General features: G+C 43.4%; 1 protein-coding gene across 13 annotated transcripts in view; it reads left to right on the top strand.

Annotated features, from left to right (window-relative positions):
- Nucleotides 1–21,329, top strand: part of ST3GAL5 (ST3 beta-galactoside alpha-2,3-sialyltransferase 5) — a 52,118-nt gene extending 30,789 nt beyond the window's left edge. For 5 of the 13 annotated variants that reach the window (XM_025354316.1, XM_025354319.1, XM_025354321.1 and 2 more), the window contains 4 exons: nt 12,598–12,941; nt 14,219–14,405; nt 15,938–16,096; nt 20,100–21,329. In XM_025354316.1, coding sequence (XP_025210101.1) covers nt 12,598–12,941; nt 14,219–14,405; nt 15,938–16,096; nt 20,100–20,348 — 939 coding nt within the window. In that variant the 3' untranslated portion in view covers nt 20,349–21,329. Of the gene's footprint in view, nt 1–6,621; nt 7,928–9,062; nt 9,503–12,420; nt 12,942–13,229; nt 13,411–14,218; nt 14,406–15,937; nt 16,097–20,099 lie in introns of those variants that run through there. The other 8 variants (XM_025354323.1, XM_025354326.1, XM_025354329.1 and 5 more) reach the window with 7 other exon arrangements.
- The last annotated feature ends 4,497 nt before the right edge of the window (nt 21,330–25,826 follow it).

The following is a 25,826-nucleotide window of genomic DNA, read 5'->3' as shown; positions in this document are numbered from 1 at the left end:
CTGCACCCAGGGTTGAGTGCAGTGGCAAGAACACGGCCACCTCAGCCTTCTGAGTAGCTGGGACCACAGGTGTGCATCACCATGCCTGGCTAATTTTTTAATTTTTTTGTGGCGATGGGGTCTTGCCGTGCTGCCCAGGCTGATCTTGAACTCCTAGGCTCAAGCTATCCTCCTATTTTGGCCTCCCAAAGGGCTGGGATTACAGACATGAGCCACCATACCTGGCCAGAAATTCTCTTAATATCATCTGTCCTTCCTATGTTTTATTTTTAATTTTAATGAATTCACATTACATTGCAAGATTTTTCTTTCCGCTTACATTTATGTTTCCAAATCAAGTGACATATCGAATGCTCATTTCACTGATTATTTTAGTTGCTGGATTATCCGATAACATTTAGCCCAGGATGGAGGAAGAGATGATTTTAAATAAATTAGCATGGAAGGAATGATAACTGACATGTATGGATGCTTTATATATATTATCTCATTTAGTCATTGTGACTGGGAGAGATCCCAGTACCATCTCCATCTTACAGATGATGGCTTGAAAGGTTGAGCTGCTCACCCAAGTTAATGTCTAGTTTAGCTTGCTAGTTTATAATGTAGTTTAGTGCTCCTGTGTACCAGGAGGTGTTCTAAAAGTGTATTAGCAATGTTAGCTCATTTAACTCTCATCACATTCCTGGGGATGTAGTTGCACAATCATCCCCATCTCACAGGTGGGGAAACTGAGGAGCAGGGAGATTTAGTAACCTGCCCAGGGTCACCTGCAGCAGTACGTGGTGAAGCCCAGGCTTGAACTCAGCAGTGTGGTTTCAGAGTCTGAGCTCCTGACCACTCTGCTGTCTGCCTGGGTAGGGAGTGTCCACAGAGAAGCCCAAAGTTAAAAGCAGAGTACAGAGAGGAAAGAGCTGAAATGTTTTACCTCAATTCAAATCTAACTGCTACTTAGTAATGGTGAAACCCTACGCAGGTGACTTGATTGTTTTGTGTCCCAGTTTTCTCAGCTGTGAAATGTAGAAGTTGAGTAAGACAATATACACAAAATTCCTTTCTTGGTCCTAATTTTTACTCTTACGTTTCTACGTTAATTTGTGCATCCTTTGAAGTGCCTCCAGTTTTGTTTTGTTTTGTTTTGTTTGTGATACAGGTATAAACAAATAAATGAAGAGCTTAGTTAGCAAAGGCATAGCTTGGCTTCTGCAAAACTATTGAGTCTCGGATTCTCGCTGGTCGCAGGGCCAGCCTTCCCGGCATAGGTGTCCTCAGGTGTCTGTTGGCTCATGTCATTTCATCAGCATTAACACATCTGCTTTGGTCGAGTAGGATGTGCCCAGTACCCTCTGCTCAGGTTTCCGTCTCCTCCTGCACTGTCTGGCCTTGCAAACATACCTCCCCCCATCCTTTCCAATTCCACGTCCCTTCACAGCTCTCTTGGATAAAGGTTTTAGACATCCGGTCTCTGTTTTTGTCTCCTGAGAAAGTCTTTAAATGATGGCACTTGGTATGGCTTACTGGTGGGCTGGGAACTCTTCCCTTTGTTTCTTTGCTGCTCTTCTCCGCTTTCTGTATGCATCCTCTTTTTCCTGTCCATTACCATCTGACTGGCTGCAAAGTGATTTTTCTAAAGTCTGGGTCAGTTGAGGAGAGAGGTGAGCTTTCCTGTACAAGGCCAAGCAGACTGTTCCACAAGCACAGGGTGGAGAAGGTGTGTTTTAGTAATACCCTGGGGGAAATCAACTTGGTAGTTTTCCTGTCCAGTCAGGGCCATGTGTCAGCCTGTGCCCCAGCTTCCTGTGATCATTTTGAACTTAAGCCATATGGTCTGCTTGTCTTTGCAACGGTCAGTCAAGTGCTCTGGTTGTTAGGCTGTTACTTGTTAAGCCTCCCCTAAGGAATCCTAGTGATTTCTGAGAATGAGCAGAGGAGAAACTCAAGATCACCTCCCTGAGGAATCATGGAAGGGATAGGAACATCTGTGTAGCCTTAAGGAGAGAAGACCTGGTGCAGGGCACATGGCGGTCAGTGTCAATGAACTGCAACCCCCGATACAGGCCACAGAAGGATGGGTGTGCCCAGGTGGCCTTAATGGCAGAGCTCTGTATCGGGGTGGCAGCCAAGCTCAAAGGAGAAAGGTTTGACAGTCCCAGGCATCCAAAGATGGGATAAACAGACCGCTTTTGTGGTGACTCTCTGGAGGTCTTTAAGAAAGTCAGGGGTCTGGCCGAATGTGGTGGCTCACAGCTGTAATCCCAGCACCTTGGGAGGCTAAGGTGGGTGGATCATGAGGTCAGGAGTTCAAGACCTGCCTGGCCAACATGGTGAAACCCCGTCTCTACTAAAACTACAGAAATTAGCCAGGCGTGGTGGCAGGCACCTGTAATCCCAGCTACTCAGGAGGCTGAGGCAGGAGAATCACTTGAACCTGAGACGGAGAGGTTGCAGTGAGCCAAGATGGTGCCATTTCTCTCTAGCCTAGGTGACAAGAGTGAAACTCTGTCTCAAAAAAAAAAAAAAAGAAAGAAAGCCAGGGGTCCTGTAGGTAGAATTCAGACATCAGACAGGGAGGGGCTCAGGGACCTTTCTGATCCCTTCCAAGTCTGAGATTCTATGGTTCTCAGCAATTCGCCAGGGCCTGACTGGAAAATGAGGCTGGTTTCGTAACCTGGGGCTTTCCCAGTTCTGAATTCTGGGTGGAGTTGTCTCAATCAGAAGGCTGTCAGAGAACACCTGCATGCAGCCCCACCAGTCCCTAACTCAGTGACTTTCAGACTGAACCTCACTGCTACTTCCAGGCTCCTCTGAAGCTTGCCAGAGTCCATCGGTATTATCCTAATTCATGTGAGCTTCTCATCCTGCCATCTAAAATGTAAGTTACTTGAGAGTAGGGACTGTGTCTGTAAAAATACATAGTTCCTGGCATTCCAGGGAAAGGCGTAGTGAGCCAGGGCTGCCCTTTAGAGTCTCCTGCTCTTCCTGTTTCCTTGGTTGTGCATCTCCTCACCTGCCTTCCTGCATCCAGCGATGCCCTGCTGTGGCTGGAGTAGTTGTATTCTACAATTTGAATCTAATATGTTGCTTCCCTCCTTAAAACTCTTTGATGCCTCTCCTTTACCTTCAGGAAAATACCCAGACTCTTTAGTCTGGCCCATGAGACCGTTCATGACTTGATTCCTACTGATCTCTCCAACCTCTTTGTGCCACCTCCATTGTCCCAGCTCTATGTATTTTAGGCATACTCAACCCCTCAAAGGTCCTTGGGTGAACCTCTTCTCTTCTTTGCTTTTCTCTCTCCCTTTTTTTTTTTTTTTTGAGACAGAGTCTCACTCTTTGTCTCCCAGGCTAGAGTGCAGTGGCACAGTCTTGGCTCACTGCAACCTCCACCTCCTGGGTTCAAGTGATTTTCCTGCCTTAGCCTCTTGAGTAGGATTACAGGCATGTGCCACCATGCCCAGCTAATTTTTGTATTTTTAGTGGAGACGGGGTTTTGTCATGTTGACCAGACTGGTCTCGAACCTCTGACCTCAGGTAATCTGCCCGCCTCGGCCTCCCAAAGTGCTAGGATTACAGGTGTGACCCACTGTGCCCAGCTTCTTTTCTTTTCTTTTCAACAGGGCCTCACACTGTCACCCAGGCTGAAGTGCAGTGGCCTGATCATTGCTCACTGTGGCCTCAACCTTCCGAGTAGCTGGGATTATAGCGTGTACCACCATACCTGCCAAATTTTTTTTTTTGTAGAGACAGGGTCTTACTATGTTTCCCAGGCTGGTCTCAAACTCCTGTACTCAAGTGACTCAAGTGATCCTCCTGCCTTAGCCTCCCAAAGTGCTGGGATTATAGGCATGAGCCACCATGCCCTGTCCTCAAAACACCTTTATTGAGATATAATTAACACACCGTATACTTCACCCATTTAAAGCATACAGTACAGCCGGGCATGGTGGCTCTTGTCTCTAATCCCAGCTTTTTGGGAGACTGAGGCAGGAAGGATCATTTGAGGCCAGGAGTTTGAGACCAGCCTGGGCAACATACCAAGGCATCATCTCTATTAAAAATAAAAACATTAGCCTTATGTGGTGTCTCACAACTGTAGTCTCAGCTACTCCAGAGACTAAGGCGGAAGGATCACTTGTGCCCAAGAGTTTGAGGTTACAGTGAGCTATAATCACGCCACCGCACTCCAGCCTGTACAACAGAACAGAACGAGACACTAAGAAAAAAAAGGGAGACAGTGCAGTGATTTTGTGCAATACACTGTGGTTTTAGTGATTTACAGAATTGTGCAGCCATCACCATGATCTAAGTTTAGAAGGTTTTTAGTATCCCAAAAAGAAACTCCATATCCATTGGTAGTCACTCCCTATTTCCCCTTCCCCACAAATCCTAGGCAACCAGTAATCTACTTTCTGTCTCTGTAGATTTGCCTATTATGGACATTTCATGTTATCCATTTCATGGTCTCTTGTGACTGGATTCTTTCACTTAGGGTAATATTTTCAAGGTACACCCACGTTGTAGCATGTATCAGTACTTCATTATTATTTCTGGATAATACCTCATTGTATGGATATACCACATTTTGTTTATCCATTCATCAGTTTGTGGACGTTTAGGTTGGGTCCACTTTTGGCTGTTATGCATAATGCTGCTGTGAACATGTGTATGTAAGTATTTATGTACCTGTTTTCAGTTCTTTTATGTATATACTAGGAATATAGTTGCTGTGTCATATGGTAACGATGTTTTGCTTTTTGAGGAACTGCCAAGCTGTTTTCCAAAATGGTTGCATCATTTTACATTCTTGTGAGCAAGGTACCAGAATTTCAGTTTCTCCGCATCTTTATCAACATTTGTTATTATCTTTCCTTTTTTACTGCTGTCATCCTGATAGATGTTAAGTGATATCTCATTGTGGTTTTGATTTGCCCTTCCCCGATATCTAATGATGCTGAGCATTGACCATATGTGCTCTCATTAACCATATGTGTGTCTTCTTTGGAGGAATGCCCATTCAGATCCTTTGCCCATTTTTAAATTGGGTTATTTGACTTTTTATTCTTGAATTGTAAGAGTTCTTTCTGTGTTCTGGATACCAGTCCTGTATATCTGGTATGTGATTTGCAAGTATTTTCTCCACTCTCTAAGTTGTCTTTTCACTTTCTTGATGGTATCATTTTTAGCACAAAAGTCTTTAATTCTAATTTACCTATTTTTCCTTTGGTCATTTGTGCTTCTGGTGTCATATCTAAGAAACCATTGCTTAGTCCTAAGTTTTCTTCTAGTGTGTTTATAATGTACTACCTCTTACATTTAGGTCTTTGATTCATTTTGCATTAATTTTCATATGTGGCATATTAGTCCATTTTTGCTACTGATAAAGACATACCCGAGACTGGGGAATTTACAAAAGAAAGAGGTTTAATTGTAGTCACAACTCCACGTGGCAGGGGAAGCCTCAAAATCATGGCAGAAGGTAAGGAGGAGCAAGTCATGTCTTACATGAATCGCAGCAGGCAAAAGAGAGAAACTGTGCGGGGAAACTCTCGTTTTTAAAACCATCAGATCTCGTGAGACCCATTCACTCTCACAAGAACAGCACAGGAAAGACCCGCCCCTGTGCTTCAGTCATCTGCCACTGGGTCCCTCCCACAACACATGGGAACAATGGGAGCTACAAGATGAGATTTGGGTGGGGACACAGATCCAAACGATATCAGTGTGAGGTCAGGGTCCAGGGTCATCCTTTTGCATGTGGTTCTCCAGTTGTCCCAGCACCATTTGTTAAAAAGAACTTTCCTCTATTTACTGCATTCTTTCTTTCTTTGCTGCCTAGAGCCTTTCCCTGCCTTTTGCCCTTCTGTTATTCATATTTTAAGTCAAATCTCAGCTCAGGGGTTACCCTTTCTAAGAGGCTATCCCTGATCATCCCTCTCTGTGTGTGAGAGAGCCCCCTCATGCCTTAATCCTGATGTTTATCATTGTAGGATTTCAGCTGTTCATCTTCCCGCTTGTTTTCCAGGCCAGGTCTTGGGAGACAGGGGTTGTGTGCTTAACATTTTACATTACTTAATATGCACTTATTTATATTCAGCTTCAGGGGGAAGGGGAGGTAGTACTTGAATCACAGTGCAATCTTCCATTATCTGTGAACTCTAGATTGTACAGAAAATCCAGTTATAACATGTAATTCTTTGAGTACATTCAGTAATGCACCTTAGGTTTAATGTGAGGAACAAGACTGATAGTTCTCTTCAACCCTAAACATCCACTGGTAGACAGGGAAAATCCCAGCACCAGCTCCCTGCCCCTTCTTCCTGAACCATGGAATGTAAGTCCTTTCATTAGGCTACTGGGCCAATGTTTAGACCTAAACTCATGGCTGGACTGATAGCAGCCCTCATAGATGCCAATGCCCTGCCTTGATGGGCCTCAGTGAGGACTCCTAACCAATCACTGACGAGGGGGATGGGAGGACTTCTGACAGGGGAGTTGGCCTCCGCAGTCCCACACCTGCCTGGAGAAGGCCAAAGCCACCGAAGCAAAACTGAGCAGCAGCCCACAGTGTCCATCTACCATGTCACCCCAGTGCTGAGCGATTTCTAAAAGGTTACTTTTTTCAATTATTTTAAAAATACTGAAAATTCAAGTAATACAGAAATAAGTAAAGGAGAAAGTCCCCTGTAATTTTTCACAGGGAAAGAGGAAGGAATGGGGGGCAGTTTTGTAAATCAAACATGTTTGTAAAACTCTGTGAGTTTGAAATTAGTAAAACAGAAAGTGAAAGCCTGCTATAATGATGGTGGAATTGAGGATGTCTTATTGTGTTACTGGAAACTTTTTTAAAGTAGGTTTTTAACATTTGACCTTGTTAAATGCTCCACTTTTCAAAACAGTCCTAACAAGATGTCCTGCTTCCTTCCATGCAGAAGAGGTGGTTTGTGCAGAAGTGCAGGCCTCAGAAGGCTTTGCACATGAGGGGAATGGCAAGAGTTGCCTATCACTAAGGATTTGAGGAGGAGGGATCGCAGGATATGGGACTGAAAATGAGACAGGGCCAGACAGCGGAAGGCCTTGTCTGAATGGTACACTAAGCACGAAGCAGCTCCTTAATTTGATATCTGGTTGCGCGTCATTGAAGCATGAGTAGAGTGGAGGACATGGCCTGTGTAGTCCTCGTGTTCTGAGTAACTGTGAGATGGAGTTCAGGTGTGAGTGCTCTATAAAGAAAATCCCGTCTCCAGGCAGTCAGTGGGATTTGATCCTTAGCACAAGAGCACGTGGAGAAATTTGAATTATTGTGGATGTATATTGGCAGAAGAAGGTCTCAGAGCCATAAGGGTGGGGCCCTGTTAGATCTGTTGGTTCCACTCAGCAACTCTGTGAGTGGGACCCTGCCAGCCCTGGTCGACATGAGCATTGTCTGGTGACACTGGTCCCCGCCTGCATGACTGCAGCAGAGGAGGTGTGGCTGTGACAGTTGTGAGTTTTGTATTTTCTATTTAAATATGTCCCTTAGTATGCCAGTTGTTAAAAAGACTACCAGTGGGCTCTGAAGGGATGCCTGCACACTTTGAAAGTGTGGTTCAGATGTGAAATTGCACTTAAAAGATGTTGAAGAGAGACAAGGGAACGTTGATGTCAGTTTCGGTTTGGGCTGTGTAGTAGCAGCATTTTGAACTTGGCCCTGTCTCCTCTCTGAGAGCTAAAGACCTTATCTCCCTGCGGATGGCATTGCGTGCAGTTAATTATGGCCAAATGGACTCAGCCGCTTCTTCACCGTCTTCTCTACACCGTGGCTTTAAAGGAAGCGGGGCCCTCCCTGCTGAGGCGTTCAGTTAGCCCAGGCACCAGCACCTCCAAACCGAGTCTTTTTTCTCCTTAGTACTGCTTCCCCCTCTCCAGGTCTTCCTGGGGTGTCTTAGAGGTAAGAAAACTGAAGACTTGACCTAGGGAGAAAGGCTTTAACAAAGACAATGCTGCTAGTTAAATCAATCTAGAACTGAGTCCAGCCTCCAGATCTCCTGATTATTTTTTTTCTAACAGTTGATGGGATGAATCTCCGTAAGATTTACTCCTTTGAAGCCCATTGTTTGATGAGTATTAAAAACTTATGCAGCCACGCCTCTGTCACCACAATCCCACTTTAGCACATTCCCATGGCCCAAGGGAGTTCCCTGGAGCCCCTCTGCACTCAACCCCCACCCCAGGCTGCCACCGACTGGTTGAGTTTATACTGTAGTGTTCTTTCTGTGACTTGGTTATTTAAATTTTTCTCTGCTTTTAACTGGGTAAAAGTTACAACTTAAATGTGAGTAAAATATGTCAATCACTTGACCCTCAGTTACTGTCCTTGTGTGATATCATACAAGTCTCCACACACGCCACGAACTGGGCAAAATGCTTTGGGCATCAGAGCAGCCTGCGAGGAAGCGACCAGCGCCAGCATTTACAGGTGTGGGAAATGAAAGTTCCACAAGGTCACTGATGCCCCCGGATCACTCAGTCTGTGACAGAATTGCGCTCCTTCCCACATCTCATTAATGCCAGACAGGAGTTTTCTTTCGATCTGAATGCTCTGCCCTGTTCCGGATTATTTTTAAAAAATAATAAGTGCAATAGAACATTGCCTTTTACTAAGAATTATGCCACTTACTTGTATATTTGAGAAGGGTTGTCCTTAAAATTTCAGAGTGGAAATGAAAGTGGGGATTTTGCTGAGGAAAATTACTTTGTTTTTAATGCCCTTCTGTGAATTTCGCATGATGTTTTTATGGCACACTGCCACAGCATTAACAATTGGCACTACCAGATGTGTACTTTGTCTTCATCATGGGCAGCCTGCAAAAGCCTGGAAGATGTTAAAAACTGAAACCTTTATTTTTGTCCCTGGATTTGAGACCAACAGGAGTTCTTGTATTTTACGAGTCACCAGCTCCCAGCTTCCCAGTGAGCCTCATCTGGATGAATGCCATCCGGACCCCCGCTGACGCCTCCGAGGCCTTCCTGGGAGCTCTGGAGTCCTCACGGCCTAGTCACACTGCTTCCTTTCTTCATTGCAGCTCCTGAAGGTGGGGCATTCCCCTTGAGGCATTTTCTTCTGAGCTGTGAGCCACAGGCAAGCGGTGGAGAGGGAAGAGAGCAGCTGAGACAGATGCCGGTTCAACCCTATTTTAAGATATGGGACAAGCTCTGAGGAAGCCCCCAACACAATATCTGGTTGTGTGCCATTGAAGCAAGAACAGAAACCATCCCAGAGTGGAAGACATGGCCCATGTGGTCCTCGTATTCTGAGAGGCTGTGAGATGGAGTTCCATGTGAGCTCTCTACAGAAAAAGCCCTGTCTCCAGGCAGTCAGTGGAGATTTGTTAAACAAGTTGAAACAAAAGAGGACAAGGAATTGCTGTGGCTTTAGACCTTGCCGGGGCATGTAGAACACTCACTCAGGATTTACTTACTGCATCTGCTGTGAGTTAGGCGCAGGAGGGGTCACAGTCAGAAGGTGACTACTGAGACATGTGCCCTGCCCACAGTTTAGAAAATTAAGTTTGGGCCGGGCGCGGTAGCTCACGCCTGTAATCCCAGCACTTTGGAAGGTGGAGGCAGGTGGATCACTAGGTCAGGAGTTAAAGACCAGCCTGACCAACATGGTGAAACTCCGTCTCTACTGAAAATACAAAAAGTAGCCAGGCATGGCGCGTGCCTGTAATCCCAGCTACTCAGGAGGCTGAGGCAGGAGAATCACTTGAAACCAGGAGACAGAGGTTGCAGTGAGCTGATATTGCACCACTGCACTCCAGCCTGGACAACAGAGTGAGACTGTCTCGAAAAGAAGAAGAAGAAGGAGAAGGCGGAGGCGGAGGCGGAGGCAAGAAAATTAAGTTTGAAGCCTGACATTGACCTCTTGGTGAGAATGGAAATGGAATGAAATTTCATTCCTTTCCAGATGAAGCTTCTGAAGAGGAGACCTGACTGCCTGGCGAGCATCCAGCTCGCTCATGCACCTCTTTCTAGTCCTGTGGCCATCAGTGAGCGTCTCCGGGTCCCTCTTGCCACTTCTCAGATGTTCCTTTCTGTCCTAGGAGATTTGTAAAACCAGACACTTGGGATATGATTCTCTAGTGGAGAGTGAGGCCTCTAGGTCTCTAAAAATTGCCATTCATGACCTTCGGGCCTAGGGTTTAGAGATGAATGTGCAGTGTGGGTGGCTGCTCTGTGTGTCGTGCCTCCACCAGGTTGGCATTAAGCACCCAGAGCATCGCCTGCTGGGCAAGCCTGGCCAGGGGTGAGCCCCTCCACTGGGGGCTCAGGGCCAAGGCAGATTCCTTGCTTGGCTTTCCCGCTGATTCCTCATGAAGATGCCGATTCATATTTAAAGGTTTGTTCTCAACGGTGGTGTTTGTGTGCTGATTTCTATAGGTAGAGGCTATTGTTTTAGGAGCCAGGTTTGCTGTGCTAGCTCAGACCTCTTACAAAGTGAAGATACTAATGATCATCTTGCAAGGTGCCATAGTATCATGAGGGTGAACTGAGGCAGTAGCTATGCATGGTGTCTGCAGCAGCGTTTCTGAGGCTCCAAGAATATCAGTTCCTTTTTCAGAAATGGGGTCAGATCCTTGGGATGTAGACAGTGATCTCTTCACAGATGCTAACAACTTATCAAAGCTATAATATATTGTTTCTGCTGTAATAGGATAGATGCATTCCTAAAAAAACGTATTAAGCAAAAATCAGAAAATAAAAATAACAAGACTTTGAGGAAAAACACAGTTGGGGCGAACATTTAAACCTATATCCCAGTAATAATCCTTATAATGAGACTGACAAAATTGAAAAGATATGTTAAATTCCGAATAATAAATATCCCAGTAAACATAGGATTACACACATACACACACACACACACACACGTTTTTCTGCCTGCGAGAAGGTAGTGAATAGGAGGGGTGATGCAGAGCCAAGGCTGCTAAATATGGAGACAAGGACAAAAAAGCACAAAGATTAGGAAGAACTACCTGACGGGGTTCTGAGGCAGCATTTGTCCAACTGAGCCAAGAGGAAGACTGAGGTGAATGGACACTCATACCATATTCCCCCAAGGTTGTGTTTTTGTTTTTGTTTTGTTTTGTTGTTTTTGTTTGTTTTTTGAGATGGGAGTCCCACTCTATTGCCCAGGCTGGAGTGCAGTGGCGCGATCTCAGCTCACTGCAAGCTCTGCCTCCTGGGTTCATGCCATTCTCCTGCCTCAGCCTCCCGAGTAGCTGGGACTACAGGCACCCGCCACCACGCCCGGCTAATTTTTTTTGTATTTTTATGGAGACGGGGTTTCACTGTGTTAGCCAGGATGGTCATGTTTTTGTTTTTGTTTTAGAGACAGGGTCTCCCTCTGTCACCCAGGCTGGAGTGCAGTGGTACGATCACAGCTCACTGCAGCCTCAATCTTCCAGGTCGAGGATCACTTGATACTCATGCCTCAGCCTCCCATGTAGCTGGGGCCACAGGTGCACACCACCACACCTGGCCTATGTTTAAAAAATTTTTGTGTAGAGGTGGGGTCTCGCTATGTTGCCCAGGCTAGCCTCGAACTTGTGGGCTCAAGCAATCCTCTCACCTTGGCCTCCCAAAGTGCTGAGATTATAGGTGTGAGCCGCCGTGCCTGCCTTTCCTCTGAGGTTTGGTACATTCAACTGGGCTAATGAACTTGGCATTTAGTGGTAGCTCCTGGCAGAGGCAAAACATTAAAATGCATATGGAAATGCAGGCTGGGAAAATGCTTTTGAAACCAATGCAATTTCTATGTCAAGGGGACATTGTTCCCTGATTTTATTTCAGGTAATTTGCATTCTAGACTGTGAGGTTCTGTACCTCAACTGATAAATAAGCCTGTTCGTCATCCTGCTAGATGAGAACCTGATATATGAAATCTTTTTTTAATCGTGGCTTAAAACAAAACATAAAATTTACCATCATAATTATTTCTAAATGTACCATTTGGCAGCGTTAAGTATATTTACACTCTTGTGAAACAAATTTCTAGAACGTTTTCATCTTGCAAGACCGAAACTCTGTACTCATTAAACAACTCCCTTTTCTCCCTCTCTTCAACCCTGATAACCACCATTCTTTCCTGTTTTTATGAATTTGACTACTTTAGATACCTCATATAAGGCAGGTCAGACAGTATTTGTCTCTTTGTGACTGGCTTCACATAGCATAATGTCCTCAGTATTTAACCAGGTTATAGCTTGTATCAGAATTTTATGAAACATGAAGTCTTAAACACCCCAAAGTACATTTTTACCCCAAATGTATTTGAACAATGTTAGGCAGGGGGTGGGAGGTGGGAGTCCTTCTTGCTTTGCCTGTGCAATGAAATGAATAGCCTGCTGTGTTTATCTCCTTGTCATGTGATTCTCCCAGGTTGTTTCTTCAAGTTTCTGAGCCTAACTTAACTCTAAAAAGCAAATATTCTGTGTTAAAAGACAGTAGTCAACACAGGAGCTACATCAGACATCATAGGACAAATTGTCATCTAGAAGAGTATATTTTTAACGCAGGAGAGTTTTTAAAACCCAGATTGGTGTGATTTCATTCCAGAGAGCTCAGAAATATGCTCAGCAAGTCTTGCAGAAGGAATGTCGTCCCAAGTTTGCCAAGACATCAATGGCGATGTTATTTGAGCACAGGTATAGCGTGGACTTACTCCCTTTTGTGCACAAGGCCCCCAAAGATAGTGAAACTGAGTCCAAGTATGATCCTCCTTTTGGGTTCCGGAAGTTCTCCAGTAAAGTCCAGACCCTCTTGGAACTCTTGCCGGAGCATGACCTCCCTGAACACTTGAAAGCCAAGACCTGTCGGCGCTGTGTGGTTATTGGAAGCGGAGGAATACTGCACGGATTAGAACTGGGCCACACCCTGAACCAATTTGATGTTGTGATAAGGTACATTGCTTTCTTTTGTTTACTTATTTTTGTTGTTTATTTTATTTTATTTTTTGAGGCAGGGTCTCACTCCTGTCATCCAGGCTGGAGTGCAGTGGTGTGATCTCAGCTCACTGCAGCCTCAACTTCCCAGGCTCAGGAGAGCCTCCCACTGCAGCCTCCCCAGTAGCTGGGACCCCAGGCACACACCACGTGTGGCTAATTTTTTATATTTTTAGTAGAGATGGGATTTCTGCAAATTGCCCAGACTGGGGTACATTGCTTTTAAAACCAGCCTTTCTTCTCTAGAACTCAGTGCACTGCTCTTGGTCAGTGCGGCTCCAGGAAAAATGAGGGATGCAGGAAGCTGTTCATAGTCCCTGCTCTCAAGGGACTTACTGTTTGAGAAGTTGAAACAAAAACACAAAATGGTTGGATGCTCCAAACTGTCATACTGACCCTAAGTTGGAGGAGCATGCTGCTGGCTGCAGTAAGTGGCAGAACCTTGTCAGAGAAGTGAGCTTTGGAAGGTGGGTAGATTAAAGTAAAACAGCAAAGGACCACAACTGCCAGGCAGGAGCAAGAAGAGGACACAGCAAGAGACTTGAGTCAATGAGGGGCCTGGCTTCTGGAGAAGGGGCTTGGGGCTAGTGAGTCCTGGAAGGCAGTGCTGGCTGGGACATGGAAGGCACACAGAGAAGTTCAAATTCACCATCATAGCCAATAGGCAGTCATCCTAGATTCTTTTTTGGTTTCACTGTTCAAAAATTGTTTTCTGGCCAGGCCCAGTGGCTCTTGCCTGTAATCCCAGCACTTTGGGAGGCGAAGGCAAGAGGATCGCTTGAGCTCAGGAGTTCAAGACCAGCCTGGGCAACATAGAGACAATTTCTCTCTGCAGAAAGTCACCAGGCATGGTGGACTAGATTTTCCCTTCTGATTCCTTTTTTGAAATTCTAGCAAGAACTAATATCTGAGCACAATGGGAAATTTCCGAGGATATTTTACTGGCACCCAGAGAAAGTCCCAAATGTAATATGCTTAGATTGAGTAAAAATATTAGGGCTAGATGAAATTGCTTGACATTCGGGGATTAGATATAAGTGTTCAGTCAAGGACTAAAGGCTGCATTCCTCGAAATCCTAGAAAGACAGAGCTGGGAGGGGAGATGAGGCTGCAAACCATGCACTGATTCTTAGTCATAAGAAGACGTGGAGGACATGACATGGATACTGCCTGGTGTGCAGAGATGGTTGATGGCCTGCTTTGTCAGTGTGTCTTTGTCCTTTTTATTTAAATAGGTTAAACAGTGCACCAGTTGAGGGATATTCAGAACATGTTGGAAATAAAACTACTATAAGGATGACTTATCCAGAGGGCGCACCACTGTCTGACCTTGAATATTATTCCAATGACTTGTTTGTTGCTGTTTTATTTAAGAGTGTTGATTTCAACTGGCTTCAAGCAATGGTAAAAAATGAAACGCTGGTAAGCACTAATACTTCTATTAAATCTGCCTTAGTAAAAAGTGGAGTCTTAGTTGTATTTATAGCCTTTTATTTTTAAACACGCACAGTGGAATGCATACTTTTGTGTTGTCTTTCAAATGATGATCACTCTCTTTGTAGAAACCCCTCAGCAATTCTTTTTTGGGGGGCGGGGTGGGGGGAGGCGGTGCAGGGATGGAGTCTCTCTGTTGCCTAGACTTGAGGGCTGGAGTGCAGTGGTGCAATCTTGGCTCACTGGAGCCTCCACATTCCCAGGTTCAAGTGATTCTCCTGCCTCAGCCTCCTGAGTAACTGGGATTACAGGCGCCTGCCACCATGCCCGGTTAATTTTTGTATTTTTAATAGAGATGGGGTTTCACCATGTTGGCCAGGCTGGTCTCGAACTCCGGACCTCAAGAGATCCACCCGCCTCGGCCTCCAAAAGTGCTGGGATTACAGGCGTGAGCCACCGTGCCCAGCCACCCCTCAGCAAATTTGCTGCAAATTGCTTTTAGAACCTAATTAAGAGTCACATGAAAATGGTGATCATTGCTTAATCGGAATATCCAGATTGTGACCAAAATTGCTATTACTGAGATTGTTCACCCATCTTGTTCTCCAGACATGAACTTGCATAGCTTTTGGCTAGTTCCAGAAATTAGATTTACTTAGATGGATATAAGCCTTTTTGAGGATATTCAAAAGAATATAAAATCGATAAGGAATACTCCTGAAGAGCTTCTCCAAAAATGCTTTGGTCGGTGGTTCCCTTGTTGGAATAAATTCATGGCATTCCAGAAGGGCAGCTGTGGAGGAGATGGCCCTCACTTGGTCATATTCCTTTTGTCTCTATTGATCACATTACTTTATAGTCCCACCCATTATATTCAAATACATTTCAGAGGTCAACTGTCGAGGAGTGTGTGCACGTTTATAGACATATGCACAAACTAGCTGTCTGTGAAACTCACGGGACGTATTAGACTTTTCACATAAACTCCATGTGATGATGAATTTGTATTTCCAAAGCTGATTCTGTACCAGTCATCATGGTCTTCTGGATTTTCTATTGGGCAGAAGTTCTAGCTGGAAGATGAAGCATATATGAAACGACTTCAGTCAGTTGCCAAGAGACTTCATGGGACTAGGAAATAGAGTAAGTGGGAGAGGATGCAAGGTGAGGGCAGTCACAGCACTTAATAGCCTTAAATTCGACCTGTTCGCTTGGGCTTCCCTGGACAAAATGATAGCTTTAGCGCCATTGAGGAATGTCTACCTCAAAGAAATACAAGCTGGTTCTGCAATTCCTGTCTTTGTCCAGTGCCGCCTGTGTGAAGTGGCTATTTTAGAGTTACTTTTTTGAGTTGAAGTGCTGGATTTGCGTCACTTTTGCAATCTACAGAACTAGATTGCTGCAGAAGGCAGCGCCCAGGGCCACGTGGGGTCACACCCATGGCCGTGGCCTAATGAGTGGGAATGCTTTCTCCCCTCCCCGGGAAGGATGACTAACCACTGCTTGCTTGCTTTCCTTAGCCGTTTTGGGTGCGACTCTTCTTTTGGAAGCAGGTGGCAGAAAAAATCCCACTGCAGCCAAAACATTTCAGGATTTTGAATCCAGTTATCATCAAAGAGACTGCCTTTGACATCCTTCAGTACTCAGAGCCTCAGTCAAGGTTCTGGGGCCGAGATAAGGTATTTTTGTTGCTTCTCAAAGTTAATCGTTCCCTGTTTGAGAGGAGATGTGTACAAATTTCACGTTGGCTCAACTGTATACCCAGAAGCATCTCCAGTAGAGAAACCCAGCCTTTGATGAGATGCTCCATGTGTGTTTACCACTCTGCACTTGGCTGCAGGGCTCCTCGTTATTTAATTGGCCTTCTCTCCAGTGACTCTTCTCTTTAGTGTAGGCAGCACATTAACACTTACATCAGTGAGATACTATTTAAGGTATTCTTATTCCAGGACTCCATATAACTGCAGGACTCTGAAAGGCACTTTTGTGATCCAGAGAGTTATTTACATTTTATTTTTTAATTTTTTTAAAATTAAAAAATTGTGTACCCCAGAGAAAAGTCATATTTACATTTTCACTCTGTGGGCCACTCAGGTGAGAATTGATTTTTATCACCACTTTGTAGGTGATAGTTATAAAAGTCAATCCTCAAGAACAGTGTTTTTTAGTTAATGCCTGGGTCTCATCTCAGACATTAATTGTTTTGTGTTTTAAGATTTTCTAAATTCCCTGGACGATTTTTATTTTGCAGCCTAATTTGGGAACTTTGTGTTTTAGGCTGTTTATTGCAGTAGAGATTCTTTACCTGCACTTAGCAAGTGCTGCCACCAGGGGCGTAGGAGTACGCATACCTTTATTACTTGCAGCTTCTTGATCTGAATAACTTGACCTGTGTCTTTAAAACTTAAGACTCGTGTGGAAATTATCCCATGTACAATGAGAGTAAACACTCTCAGAATACAAAGAGCTCTTATTAAATCAAAAAGTAAAAGATGAACCAATAGAAAATGGGCAAAGAATAGGAATAGACATTTCACAAAAGGAGAATTAAAATAGCCAAAGAATGCATGTAAAAATGTTCAACTTTACCAATAATCAAATAAAAGCAAATTAGAGCCACAATAGTATCTTTGCCCACTTTCTTAGCAAAGACTTAAAAGTTTGATAATGCCCTTGTTTGGCAGGAATGTACATAGAATGATCAGTTGGCACTTTTTCTGAAGGATATTTTGGCAATATTAAACCGTTTTAAATATGAATCATCTCTGACCCACCAATTTTACACTAAGAATGTTATTACAAGGAAATTAGAGAAATTTGCAAAGATGAATATTCTAGGATGTACACTATAGCATTAACAACAGAGGACTAAAAACAGCCTAAATGTTCATCACTATGTGATTGTTTAAACAAATTATGATAAAGTCAATGCAATATTTTCTGACTGTTAAAGATGAAGAAGATAGGAAAACACCTCCATACTATATTAAGTAAGAAAATAAAGATACTAAACACTAGGCTGGGTGCAGTGGCTTACGCCTGTAATCCCACACTTTGGGAGGCTGAGGCGGGCAGATCACCTGAGGTCAGGAGTTCGAGACCAGCCTGACCAACATGGAGAAACCCCATCTCTACTAAAAATAAAATTAGCCAGGCGTGGTGGCTCATGCCTGTAATCTCAGCTACTTGGGAGGCTGAGACAGGAGAATCGCTTGAACCCGGGAAGCAGAAGTTGCGGTGAGCCGAGATTGCGCCATTGCACTCCAGCCTGGGCAACAAGAGTGAAACTCCGTCTCAAAAAAAAAAAAAAAAAAGAAGAAGAAGAAGATACAGAACACTTTAAAAATAAAAGTATGTGTTTAGTGTAAAAGCTTGGAAATAGATACCAGCCTGTAAAGAATGCCCTTCTTCAGAGGGAAAGTCTGTAGAAGACTTCTCCTTTCTGCTTTATAATCTATTAGTTGAGCTGAATATTTGCCTATTTTTATAATTGATAAAATGGCATTTTTCTTTTGGATAAAAACAGTAACTTAAAAGAGGACTTCTGATCTAAAATTGCAATATCAGAAACTTCCTCACGTATATGTCCTTCCAGCAGATGAAGAAGCCTGTTGAGCAATAGGAGATGTGATCTCAAAGGGCGTGCTGTGGAGATAACGTGCTTTGGGGAGTTTTTCATCGTTGTTTTCGTTCTCCCCATATGTCACTCCAATGGACAGTTGATTTCACACACTCCTTCCACAAACATTGAATATTCCCTGTGTGCCAAGCTCATCACTGGGGGTATGGGGTTGGAGAAGACAGAACAACGCCTAGAGCCCTGGCTAAAGAGGAGGAAAGTGTCCTTTGTGTTAATTTCTCTTGGTTTCTATTTCCAAGCATGCAGAATGGCTGTTGAGTTCCTTTTTAACAAGTGAGGTTGGCTTTGAGAGGTAGATGCATCAAAGAGCAGGAAGCAGATTTTAACAAATGATGGCCTCAGTAGATGTTCCCTAATCCCACCTGAATCTGTGAACTCTGGAGGGTCCACCGTTGTTCCACTTTACAAAAAAGGAAAGATATTTATGGTAGCCACTGGTTCAACTAAGATGAATGAAAAGGGAGGCACATTTTCACATGAAAAACTATACAAAAGGATGCTAATATTAACAGTATCAGTAGATTGGCGGCAGCCTTCAAGGAAGCATAGTGAGCTGCAGGGCCCTCTGTATTCCTCCCATCCTGTGTACTATTTTTACCCAAGACTGGCATGGAGATCCAGAAAGCACGATGCCACATTTGCACTTTCCAGGAGGCACAATAAGATGCCAGACATCAGGAGGGAGTGGGGACACCATCAGAATCTAGAAAGGTGTAGACAGTGGAGATTCTAGACCAAGGTCAGTAGGATACATTGTTAAAGGAACAAATGTGAAAATATTTAATTCAGGACTAAAAATATACTTGTGGCTGGGCATGGTGGCCCATGGCTGTAATCCAAACACTTTGGGAGGCCAAAACGGGAGGATTGCTTGAGCCCAGGAGTTCAAGACCAGCCTGGGCAACATGGTGAAACCCTATGTCTACAAAAAATACAAAAATTAGCCGGGCATGGTGGCATATGCCTGTAGTCCCAGCTACTCAGGAAGCTGAGGTGGGAGGATCACTTGAGCCTGGGAAGGTCAAGGCTGCGGTGAGCCGTGATCACGCCACTGTACCCCAACCTGGGCGACAGAGTGAGACCGGCCCTGTCTCAAAAAATATATATACAAACAGAGGGTGGGAAGAAACTGGCTTTGCAGCTCTACATAGGGAAATGGCCTGCAAGTGCTATTTGCCAGCAAAGCCAGTGGGGCCCTTAAGTGGCATGTAGCTGGCGGTGGTGTGAACGCAGTCTTCTGCAGTGAGAACTGAGAATCCTCTGTTCTCAGGAAGGGATGGGTTCCAGAAACTGTGCCCTGGGAAGGACCATGGAAGGTCCTGTGGCCACTTATCCCAGCGCAGACCTCATAGACATTTGTCATTGAGAGAGGAAATAGGCTTTTGTGTGTGTGTGTGTGATTCTGGGCATCACATGTAGGACCAGTGGGGTCCTACTTTTAGAAGGAATTTTAGAAGGAATACCTTTTTTCCTTTTTTTTTTTTTTTCTTTTTTGAGACGGAGTCTTGCTCTGTCGCCAGGCTGGAGTACAGTGGCTCAATCTCGGCTAACTGCAACCTCCACCTCCCATGTTCAAGTGATTCTCCTGCCTCAGCCTCCCGAGTAGCCGGGACTACAGGCATGTGCCACCACACCCGGCTAAATTTTGTATTTTTAGTAAAGACGGGGTTTCACATATTGGCCAGGCTGGTCTTGAACTCCTGACCTCGTGATCCACCCACCTTGGCCTCCCAAAGTGCTGGGATTACAGGCATGAGCCACCGCGCCCGGCCTAGAAGGAATACCTTTTAACTTGGTGTAAGAATTGTCGGACTGTCCCTTGAAAGTGTGTGAACATCAGAGGCCATGTTTTAGAGCCTAGATTCCTGACTCAAATGGGGAGTTGAACTCTAAAGTTCATGATGTATAAAATTATGTGATGTATGAAATTGCAGCCCCCAATGTAGCTTTCATGACCCTGCATAGCATATATAATACCAGCAAAATGGTGACTTGTGCTAAAACTTTCTTTAAACTTTTTGGTCTTCTTTTCTCTTTTCCAGAATGTCCCCACAATCGGTGTGATTGCCATTGTCTTAGCCACACATCTGTGCGATGAAGTCAGTTTGGCGGGTTTTGGATATGACCTCAATCAACCCAGAACACCTTTGCACTACTTTGACAATCAGTGCATGGCTGCTATGAACTTTCAGACCATGCATAATGTGACAACGGAAACCAAGTTCCTCTTAAAGCTGGTCAAAGAGGGAGTGGTGAAAGATCTCAGCGGAGGCATTCATTGTGAATTTTGAACACAGAAAACCTCAGTTAAAAATGCAACTCTAACTCTGAAGGCTATTTTTGACAGCCTTCTTGATGTATTTCATCCTGCAAATACTTTGAAGTGCAGCTGGTGTTTTTAACTTTTAATTTAAAAACACACAAAATATTTTAGCTCTTCCCACTTTTTTGCCCTATTTATTTGAGGTCAGTGTTTGTTTTTGCACACCATTTTGTAAATGAAACTTAAGAATTGCATTGGAAAGACTTCTCAAAGAGAATTGTATGTAACGATGTTGTATTGATTTTTAAGAAAGTAATTTAATTTGTAAAACTTCCGTTCGTTTACACTGCACATTGAATACAGGTAACTAATTGGAAGGAGAGGGGAGGTCACTCTTTTGATGGTGGCCCTGAGCCTCATTCTGGTTCCCTGCTACGCTGCTTTGTATGACCCACGGAGGATCCACTTCCAGGATGACGTGCTCCATAGCTATGCTGCTGATACAGGGTCTGCGACGCAGCAGCATGAGGCCTGAGCTGGTCGGAGGAGGTCACAACCCTTCTCTGTTGGTCTGCCCTCTGCCGAAAGACTGAAGAACCAACCAGGGAAGCTGTCCTGGAGGTCCCTGGTCAGGGAGGGACATAGAATCTGTGTCCTCTGACAACTGTGAAGCCACCCTGGGCTGCAGAAACCACAGTCTTCCCAGCAATTATTACAATTCTATTTTTACTGCCCTTTCAAGGCACTTAAGTATTAGATCTAACGTGTTTCAGTGTCTGTCTGAGGTGGCTTAAAAAATCAGAACAAAACCTCTATTATCCAGAGTCAGGGGAGAGTATACCCTTTCCAGGAATCATGTTTTGGGAAACACTGAAATGAAATCTTCCCAGCATTATAAATTGTGTATTTAAAAAAAAGAAACTTTTCTGAATGCCTACCTGGCAGTGTATACCAGGCAGTGTGCCAGTTTAAAAAGATAAAAAGGAAAAAGAATAAAAACTTTTGAGGAGCTCTCGTAGTCTGGTTAATTTCGGTGCTTATGTCTCTGAGTCTACCCAAAACCTCCTTCTTGGATGCTGCTGCTAGGTGGAGACCTCTCTGTGGATGCCAGTAGTGAGTGACAGAGAATTAAGGTGCCTGGTGCTGCAAGCTGCTTGAGCCCAGACAACTGAACCCTTCTGGAGAGATGCTGGGTGTCGGTGGCTTCCTCCCCAAGGACAGGCTGCCCCTAGCTTCATCTCAACGGCTCTAGCCTCTGCTATCAGAAGATCTGCTGCTACTGTGTTCCCAGCCTGCCCCAGACTCGGCTGCCGCCATCGCTGTTCTCCACTCTGTGGCTGCCGTTGTCACTAATGCTACCTGCCTCCACTTGCCCTTCCTGCAACTGCTTGTGCAGCCCCAGTACAGCCTTGACCCCCAGCCCATTCCAACGTCTTTCCACCTCCCTCCTCCTCGGCATATGCAGGGCCAGGAGTCAGGTCACAGCATTCAAAGCAGAGTCCCTTCAGTCTCCAGGGATCTGGAATCCAGCTCAGAGTGGCCAGGAGAGCAAAAGTCGTATTTCTCTGGTTTTGTGTCTTTACAAATAATTTTGTATGAATTTTATTTCCTATGCTATAAGCTACTGCTTGTTTAAGAGAAAATGTTTTAAGATTATCACGCAACAAATGAGTTTAGAAAATTGAGATTGTGGAAGATGGTCCACAGCTCCCCTGTGGCTCAGGTGGGGCTAGGCTTACACCACACAGCTCCACCTCACATCCCTCAGGGGCTAATTGGAGAAGCCGGAACTTCCTCAGACAACGTTCTTAATGCTACGAGCACCTCCTTGCTGGTATGTGGAGACTTGCCCACCTGCTTCTGCTTCGCAAGGCTGCTGGGATGTGTGGCACTCAGAGCTTCCACTTGGTCAGCTTGCAGCAACTCTCAGGCCCGCTCCCGTCCCCATTCCTCCTCCCTGTAAGGCCCTTCTTGCATCCTTAGGTTGCTTTGCTCATGTCTCTCAACTTTTTTTTTTTTTCCTCAGGCAGTAAGTACATACCCTAAAAAGGCATGTTTTTGTAGACCTTTTATAGAGCCCACCAGCCAATAGGAGTTGGCTGGAGATCATTCTCAAGAACTTTTCACACTTTGGCATTCATTTGTTGGAAGTTTCATCTTCACTTCAGAGCTGCGCCCCCATTACTCCCCCACCCCACGCACACTCGTCTGAAAACAGACCTTTGCTAAGTGCCTCTGGGTGTTCTAAGGTTGATCTCCAGTAACTGAGAATTCCCTGTCACTCTAACAGCTTTGTATTGCATTCTAGACCGGCACACACACCCTCTGACATCAATGAAATCACTGGTTCTGAGGCAACTTAGGAAGACTTACACATGTTCTGTATTTTAACATACTTCTAGAACTTTGAGCTGCAGAAAATTTCAGTTTTAGCTTTTTTTTATTTTAATTTTTGATTGATACATAATGATGTCCATATTTTGAGGGTCCATGTGATAATACATTCATGTAATTTTAAGGAGCAAATCTGTGTAACTGGGATATCTGTCACATTAAATATTTGTCTTTATGGCAGAAACATTTGAATTATTCTAGTGATTTTGAAATACACAGTAAATTATTGTGAACTATAGGCATTCTACTGATCTATCAAACACTAGGTCTTATTTATTCTACCAAACTGTGTATTTGTACCCATTAATCAACCTCTCTTCATTTCCCCCTACCCTTCTTGGCCTCTGGTAACTACCAGCCTACTTTCTATCTTCATGAGATCCACTTTTTTAGCTCCCGCATAGGAATGAGAACATGTGATATTTGGCTTTCTGTGTTTGGCTTATTTCACTTAACATCACCTCCAGTTCCATCCATCTTTCTGCACATAACAAGATTTCAACATTTTTATGGCAGAATAATATTCCATTGTGTATATATACCACATTTTCTTTATTCATTCACCCATTGATGGACACTTAGGTTGATTTCATATTTTGGCTATGTGAATAGCGCTGCAATAAATATGGGAATATAGATAGCTCTTCAATATGTCTTTTGTTTTGGATATGGATATGGTTTGGCTCTGTGTCCCCACCCAAATCTCGAATTGTACTCCCATAATTCCCATGTATTGTGGGAGGGACCCTGTGGGAGATTATTTGAATCTTGGGGGTGGTTCCCCCCATACTGTTCCCATGGTAGTGAATAAATCTCACAAGATCTGATGATTTTTTCAGGGGTTTCCACTTTTGCATCCTCCTCTCTTGCCACTGCCATGTAAAAAGTGCCTTTTGCCTCCCACCTTGATTCTGAGGCCACCCCAGCCATGTGGAAAGGTCAGTCCAATTAAATCTGTTTTTGTTCACAGTCATGGGTATGTCTTTATCAGCAGCGTGAAAACAGACTAATATGGATATAAAATCAGTAGTGGAATGGCTGGATCAGATGGTAATTCTATTTTTAGTTTTTTGAGGAACCTCCATACAATACTCCATAATGGCTGTACTAATTTACATTCCCACTAACAATGCACAAGCATTTCCTTTCTCTACATCCTTGCCAGCATTTATATTCCCTGTCTTTTTAATAAGAGCCATTTTAACTGGGGTGAGATTATATTGTGGTTTCGATTTGTATTTCTTGATGATTAGTAATATTAAGCATTTTTTTCATATACCTGTTGGCCCTCTGTCTTTTTTTGAGAAATGTCTCTTCAGATCTTTTGCCCATTTTAAAATCAGTTTGCTTTTTGCTTTTGAGTGGTTTGAACTCCTTATATATTTTGGTTATTAACCCCTTGTCAGATGGATAGTTCACAAATATCTTCTCCCATTCCATGGATTGTCTCTTGACTTCTTGATTGCTTCCTTTGCTGCACAGAATCCTTTTAGCTTGATGTAATTCTATTTGTCTGTTTTTGCTTTGGTTGCCTGTGCTTTTGAGGTTTTACACAAAATATTTTTGCCCAGACTAATGTCCTGCAGTGTTTCCCTAATGTTTTCATGTAGTTTCATAGTTTTAGGTCTTATATTTAAATCTTTAATCCATTTGCTTTGGGTTTTGCATATGGTGAGAGATAGGGGTTCAGCTTTATTCTTCTGCATATAACTATCCAGTTTTCCCAGCACCATTTATTGAAGAGATTCTCTCCTTTCCCCATTCTATGTTCTTGATGCCTTTGTCAAAAATGAGTTGGCTATAAATGCATGGATTTATATCTGGGTCTGGGTTCTCTATTCTGTTCCATTGGTCTGTATGTCTTTTTATGCCAGTACTGTAATGTTTTGGTTACTATAGCTTTGTAGTATATTTTGAAGTCAGGTAGTGTGATGCCTCTAGCTTTGTTCTTTTTCCTCAGGATTGCTTTGGGTATTTGGGGTCTTTTGTGGTTCCATGTAAATTTTGGATTTTTTTTTTTTCTATTTCTATGGAGAACGTCATTGGGTCCATAAGCATGAAATATCTTTCCATTTTTGGGTGCCCTCTTCAGTTTCTTTCATTAGCATTTTATAGTTGTCCTTGGATAGATCTTTCACATCTTTGGTTAAATTGATTCCTAGGTATTTTGTATTATTTGTAGCTACTGTAAATGAAATTGATTTCTTGATTTCTTTTTCAGATTGTTTGTTCTTGGCATATGTAAATGCTATTGATTTTTGTATGTTGATTTTGAATACTGCAACTTTACTGAATCTACTTATCAGTTCCAACAGTTGTTTGGTGTAGTCTTTAGGTTTTTCTAAGTATAATATCATGTCATCTGCAAACAAGACTAATTTAAACTTCTTTCTTTGATGCCCTTTATTTCTTTCTCTTGCCTTATTGCCCTGAAACTTCCAGTAGTGTGTTGAATAAAAGTGGTGAAAGTGGGCATCTTTGTCTGGTTCCAGATTTTAAAGAAAAGGGTTTCAGTTTTTCCCTATCAGTATTATATTAGCTATGAGTTTTTCGTAGCTAATGGCCTTTATTATTTGAAGTATATTTCTTCTATACCTAGTTTGTTGAAGGTTTTTTTCTTATAAAGGCATGTTTAATTTTATTGAATCTTTTTCAGCATCTATTGAAATAATCATATCGTTCTTGTTCTTGGTTCTCTTAATGTGATATATTGTGTTTATTGATTTGTATGTTGAACCATCCTTGCTTCCCTAGGATGAATCCTATTTGGTCATGATGAATTATATTTTTAGTGTGTTGTTGAATTCCATTTGCGAGTATTTTTTGAGGATTTTTGCATCTATGTTCATCAGTGATATTGGCCTATAGTTTTCTTTTTTGGTTGTGTCTTTGTCTGGTTTGGTATCAGGGTAATGCAAGCCTCATAGAATGAGTTTAGGAATATTCCCTTCTCTTCAATTTGTATGAAGCATTTGAATGGAATTAGTCATCATTCTTCTTTAAATGTTTGGTGGAATTCAGCAATAATGCAATCAGGTCCTAGACTTTTCTTTGATGGAAGACATTTTATTATGGCTTCAATCTCATTACTCATTATTGGTTCATTGAAATT

This window comes from Theropithecus gelada, chromosome 13 (genome assembly GCF_003255815.1).
Source record: "Theropithecus gelada isolate Dixy chromosome 13, Tgel_1.0, whole genome shotgun sequence".
Taxonomy (NCBI): Eukaryota; Metazoa; Chordata; class Mammalia; order Primates; family Cercopithecidae; genus Theropithecus; species Theropithecus gelada.
Note: the sequence above shows the minus strand (reverse complement) of the source record. Positions and strands in the feature narration are given on the sequence as shown.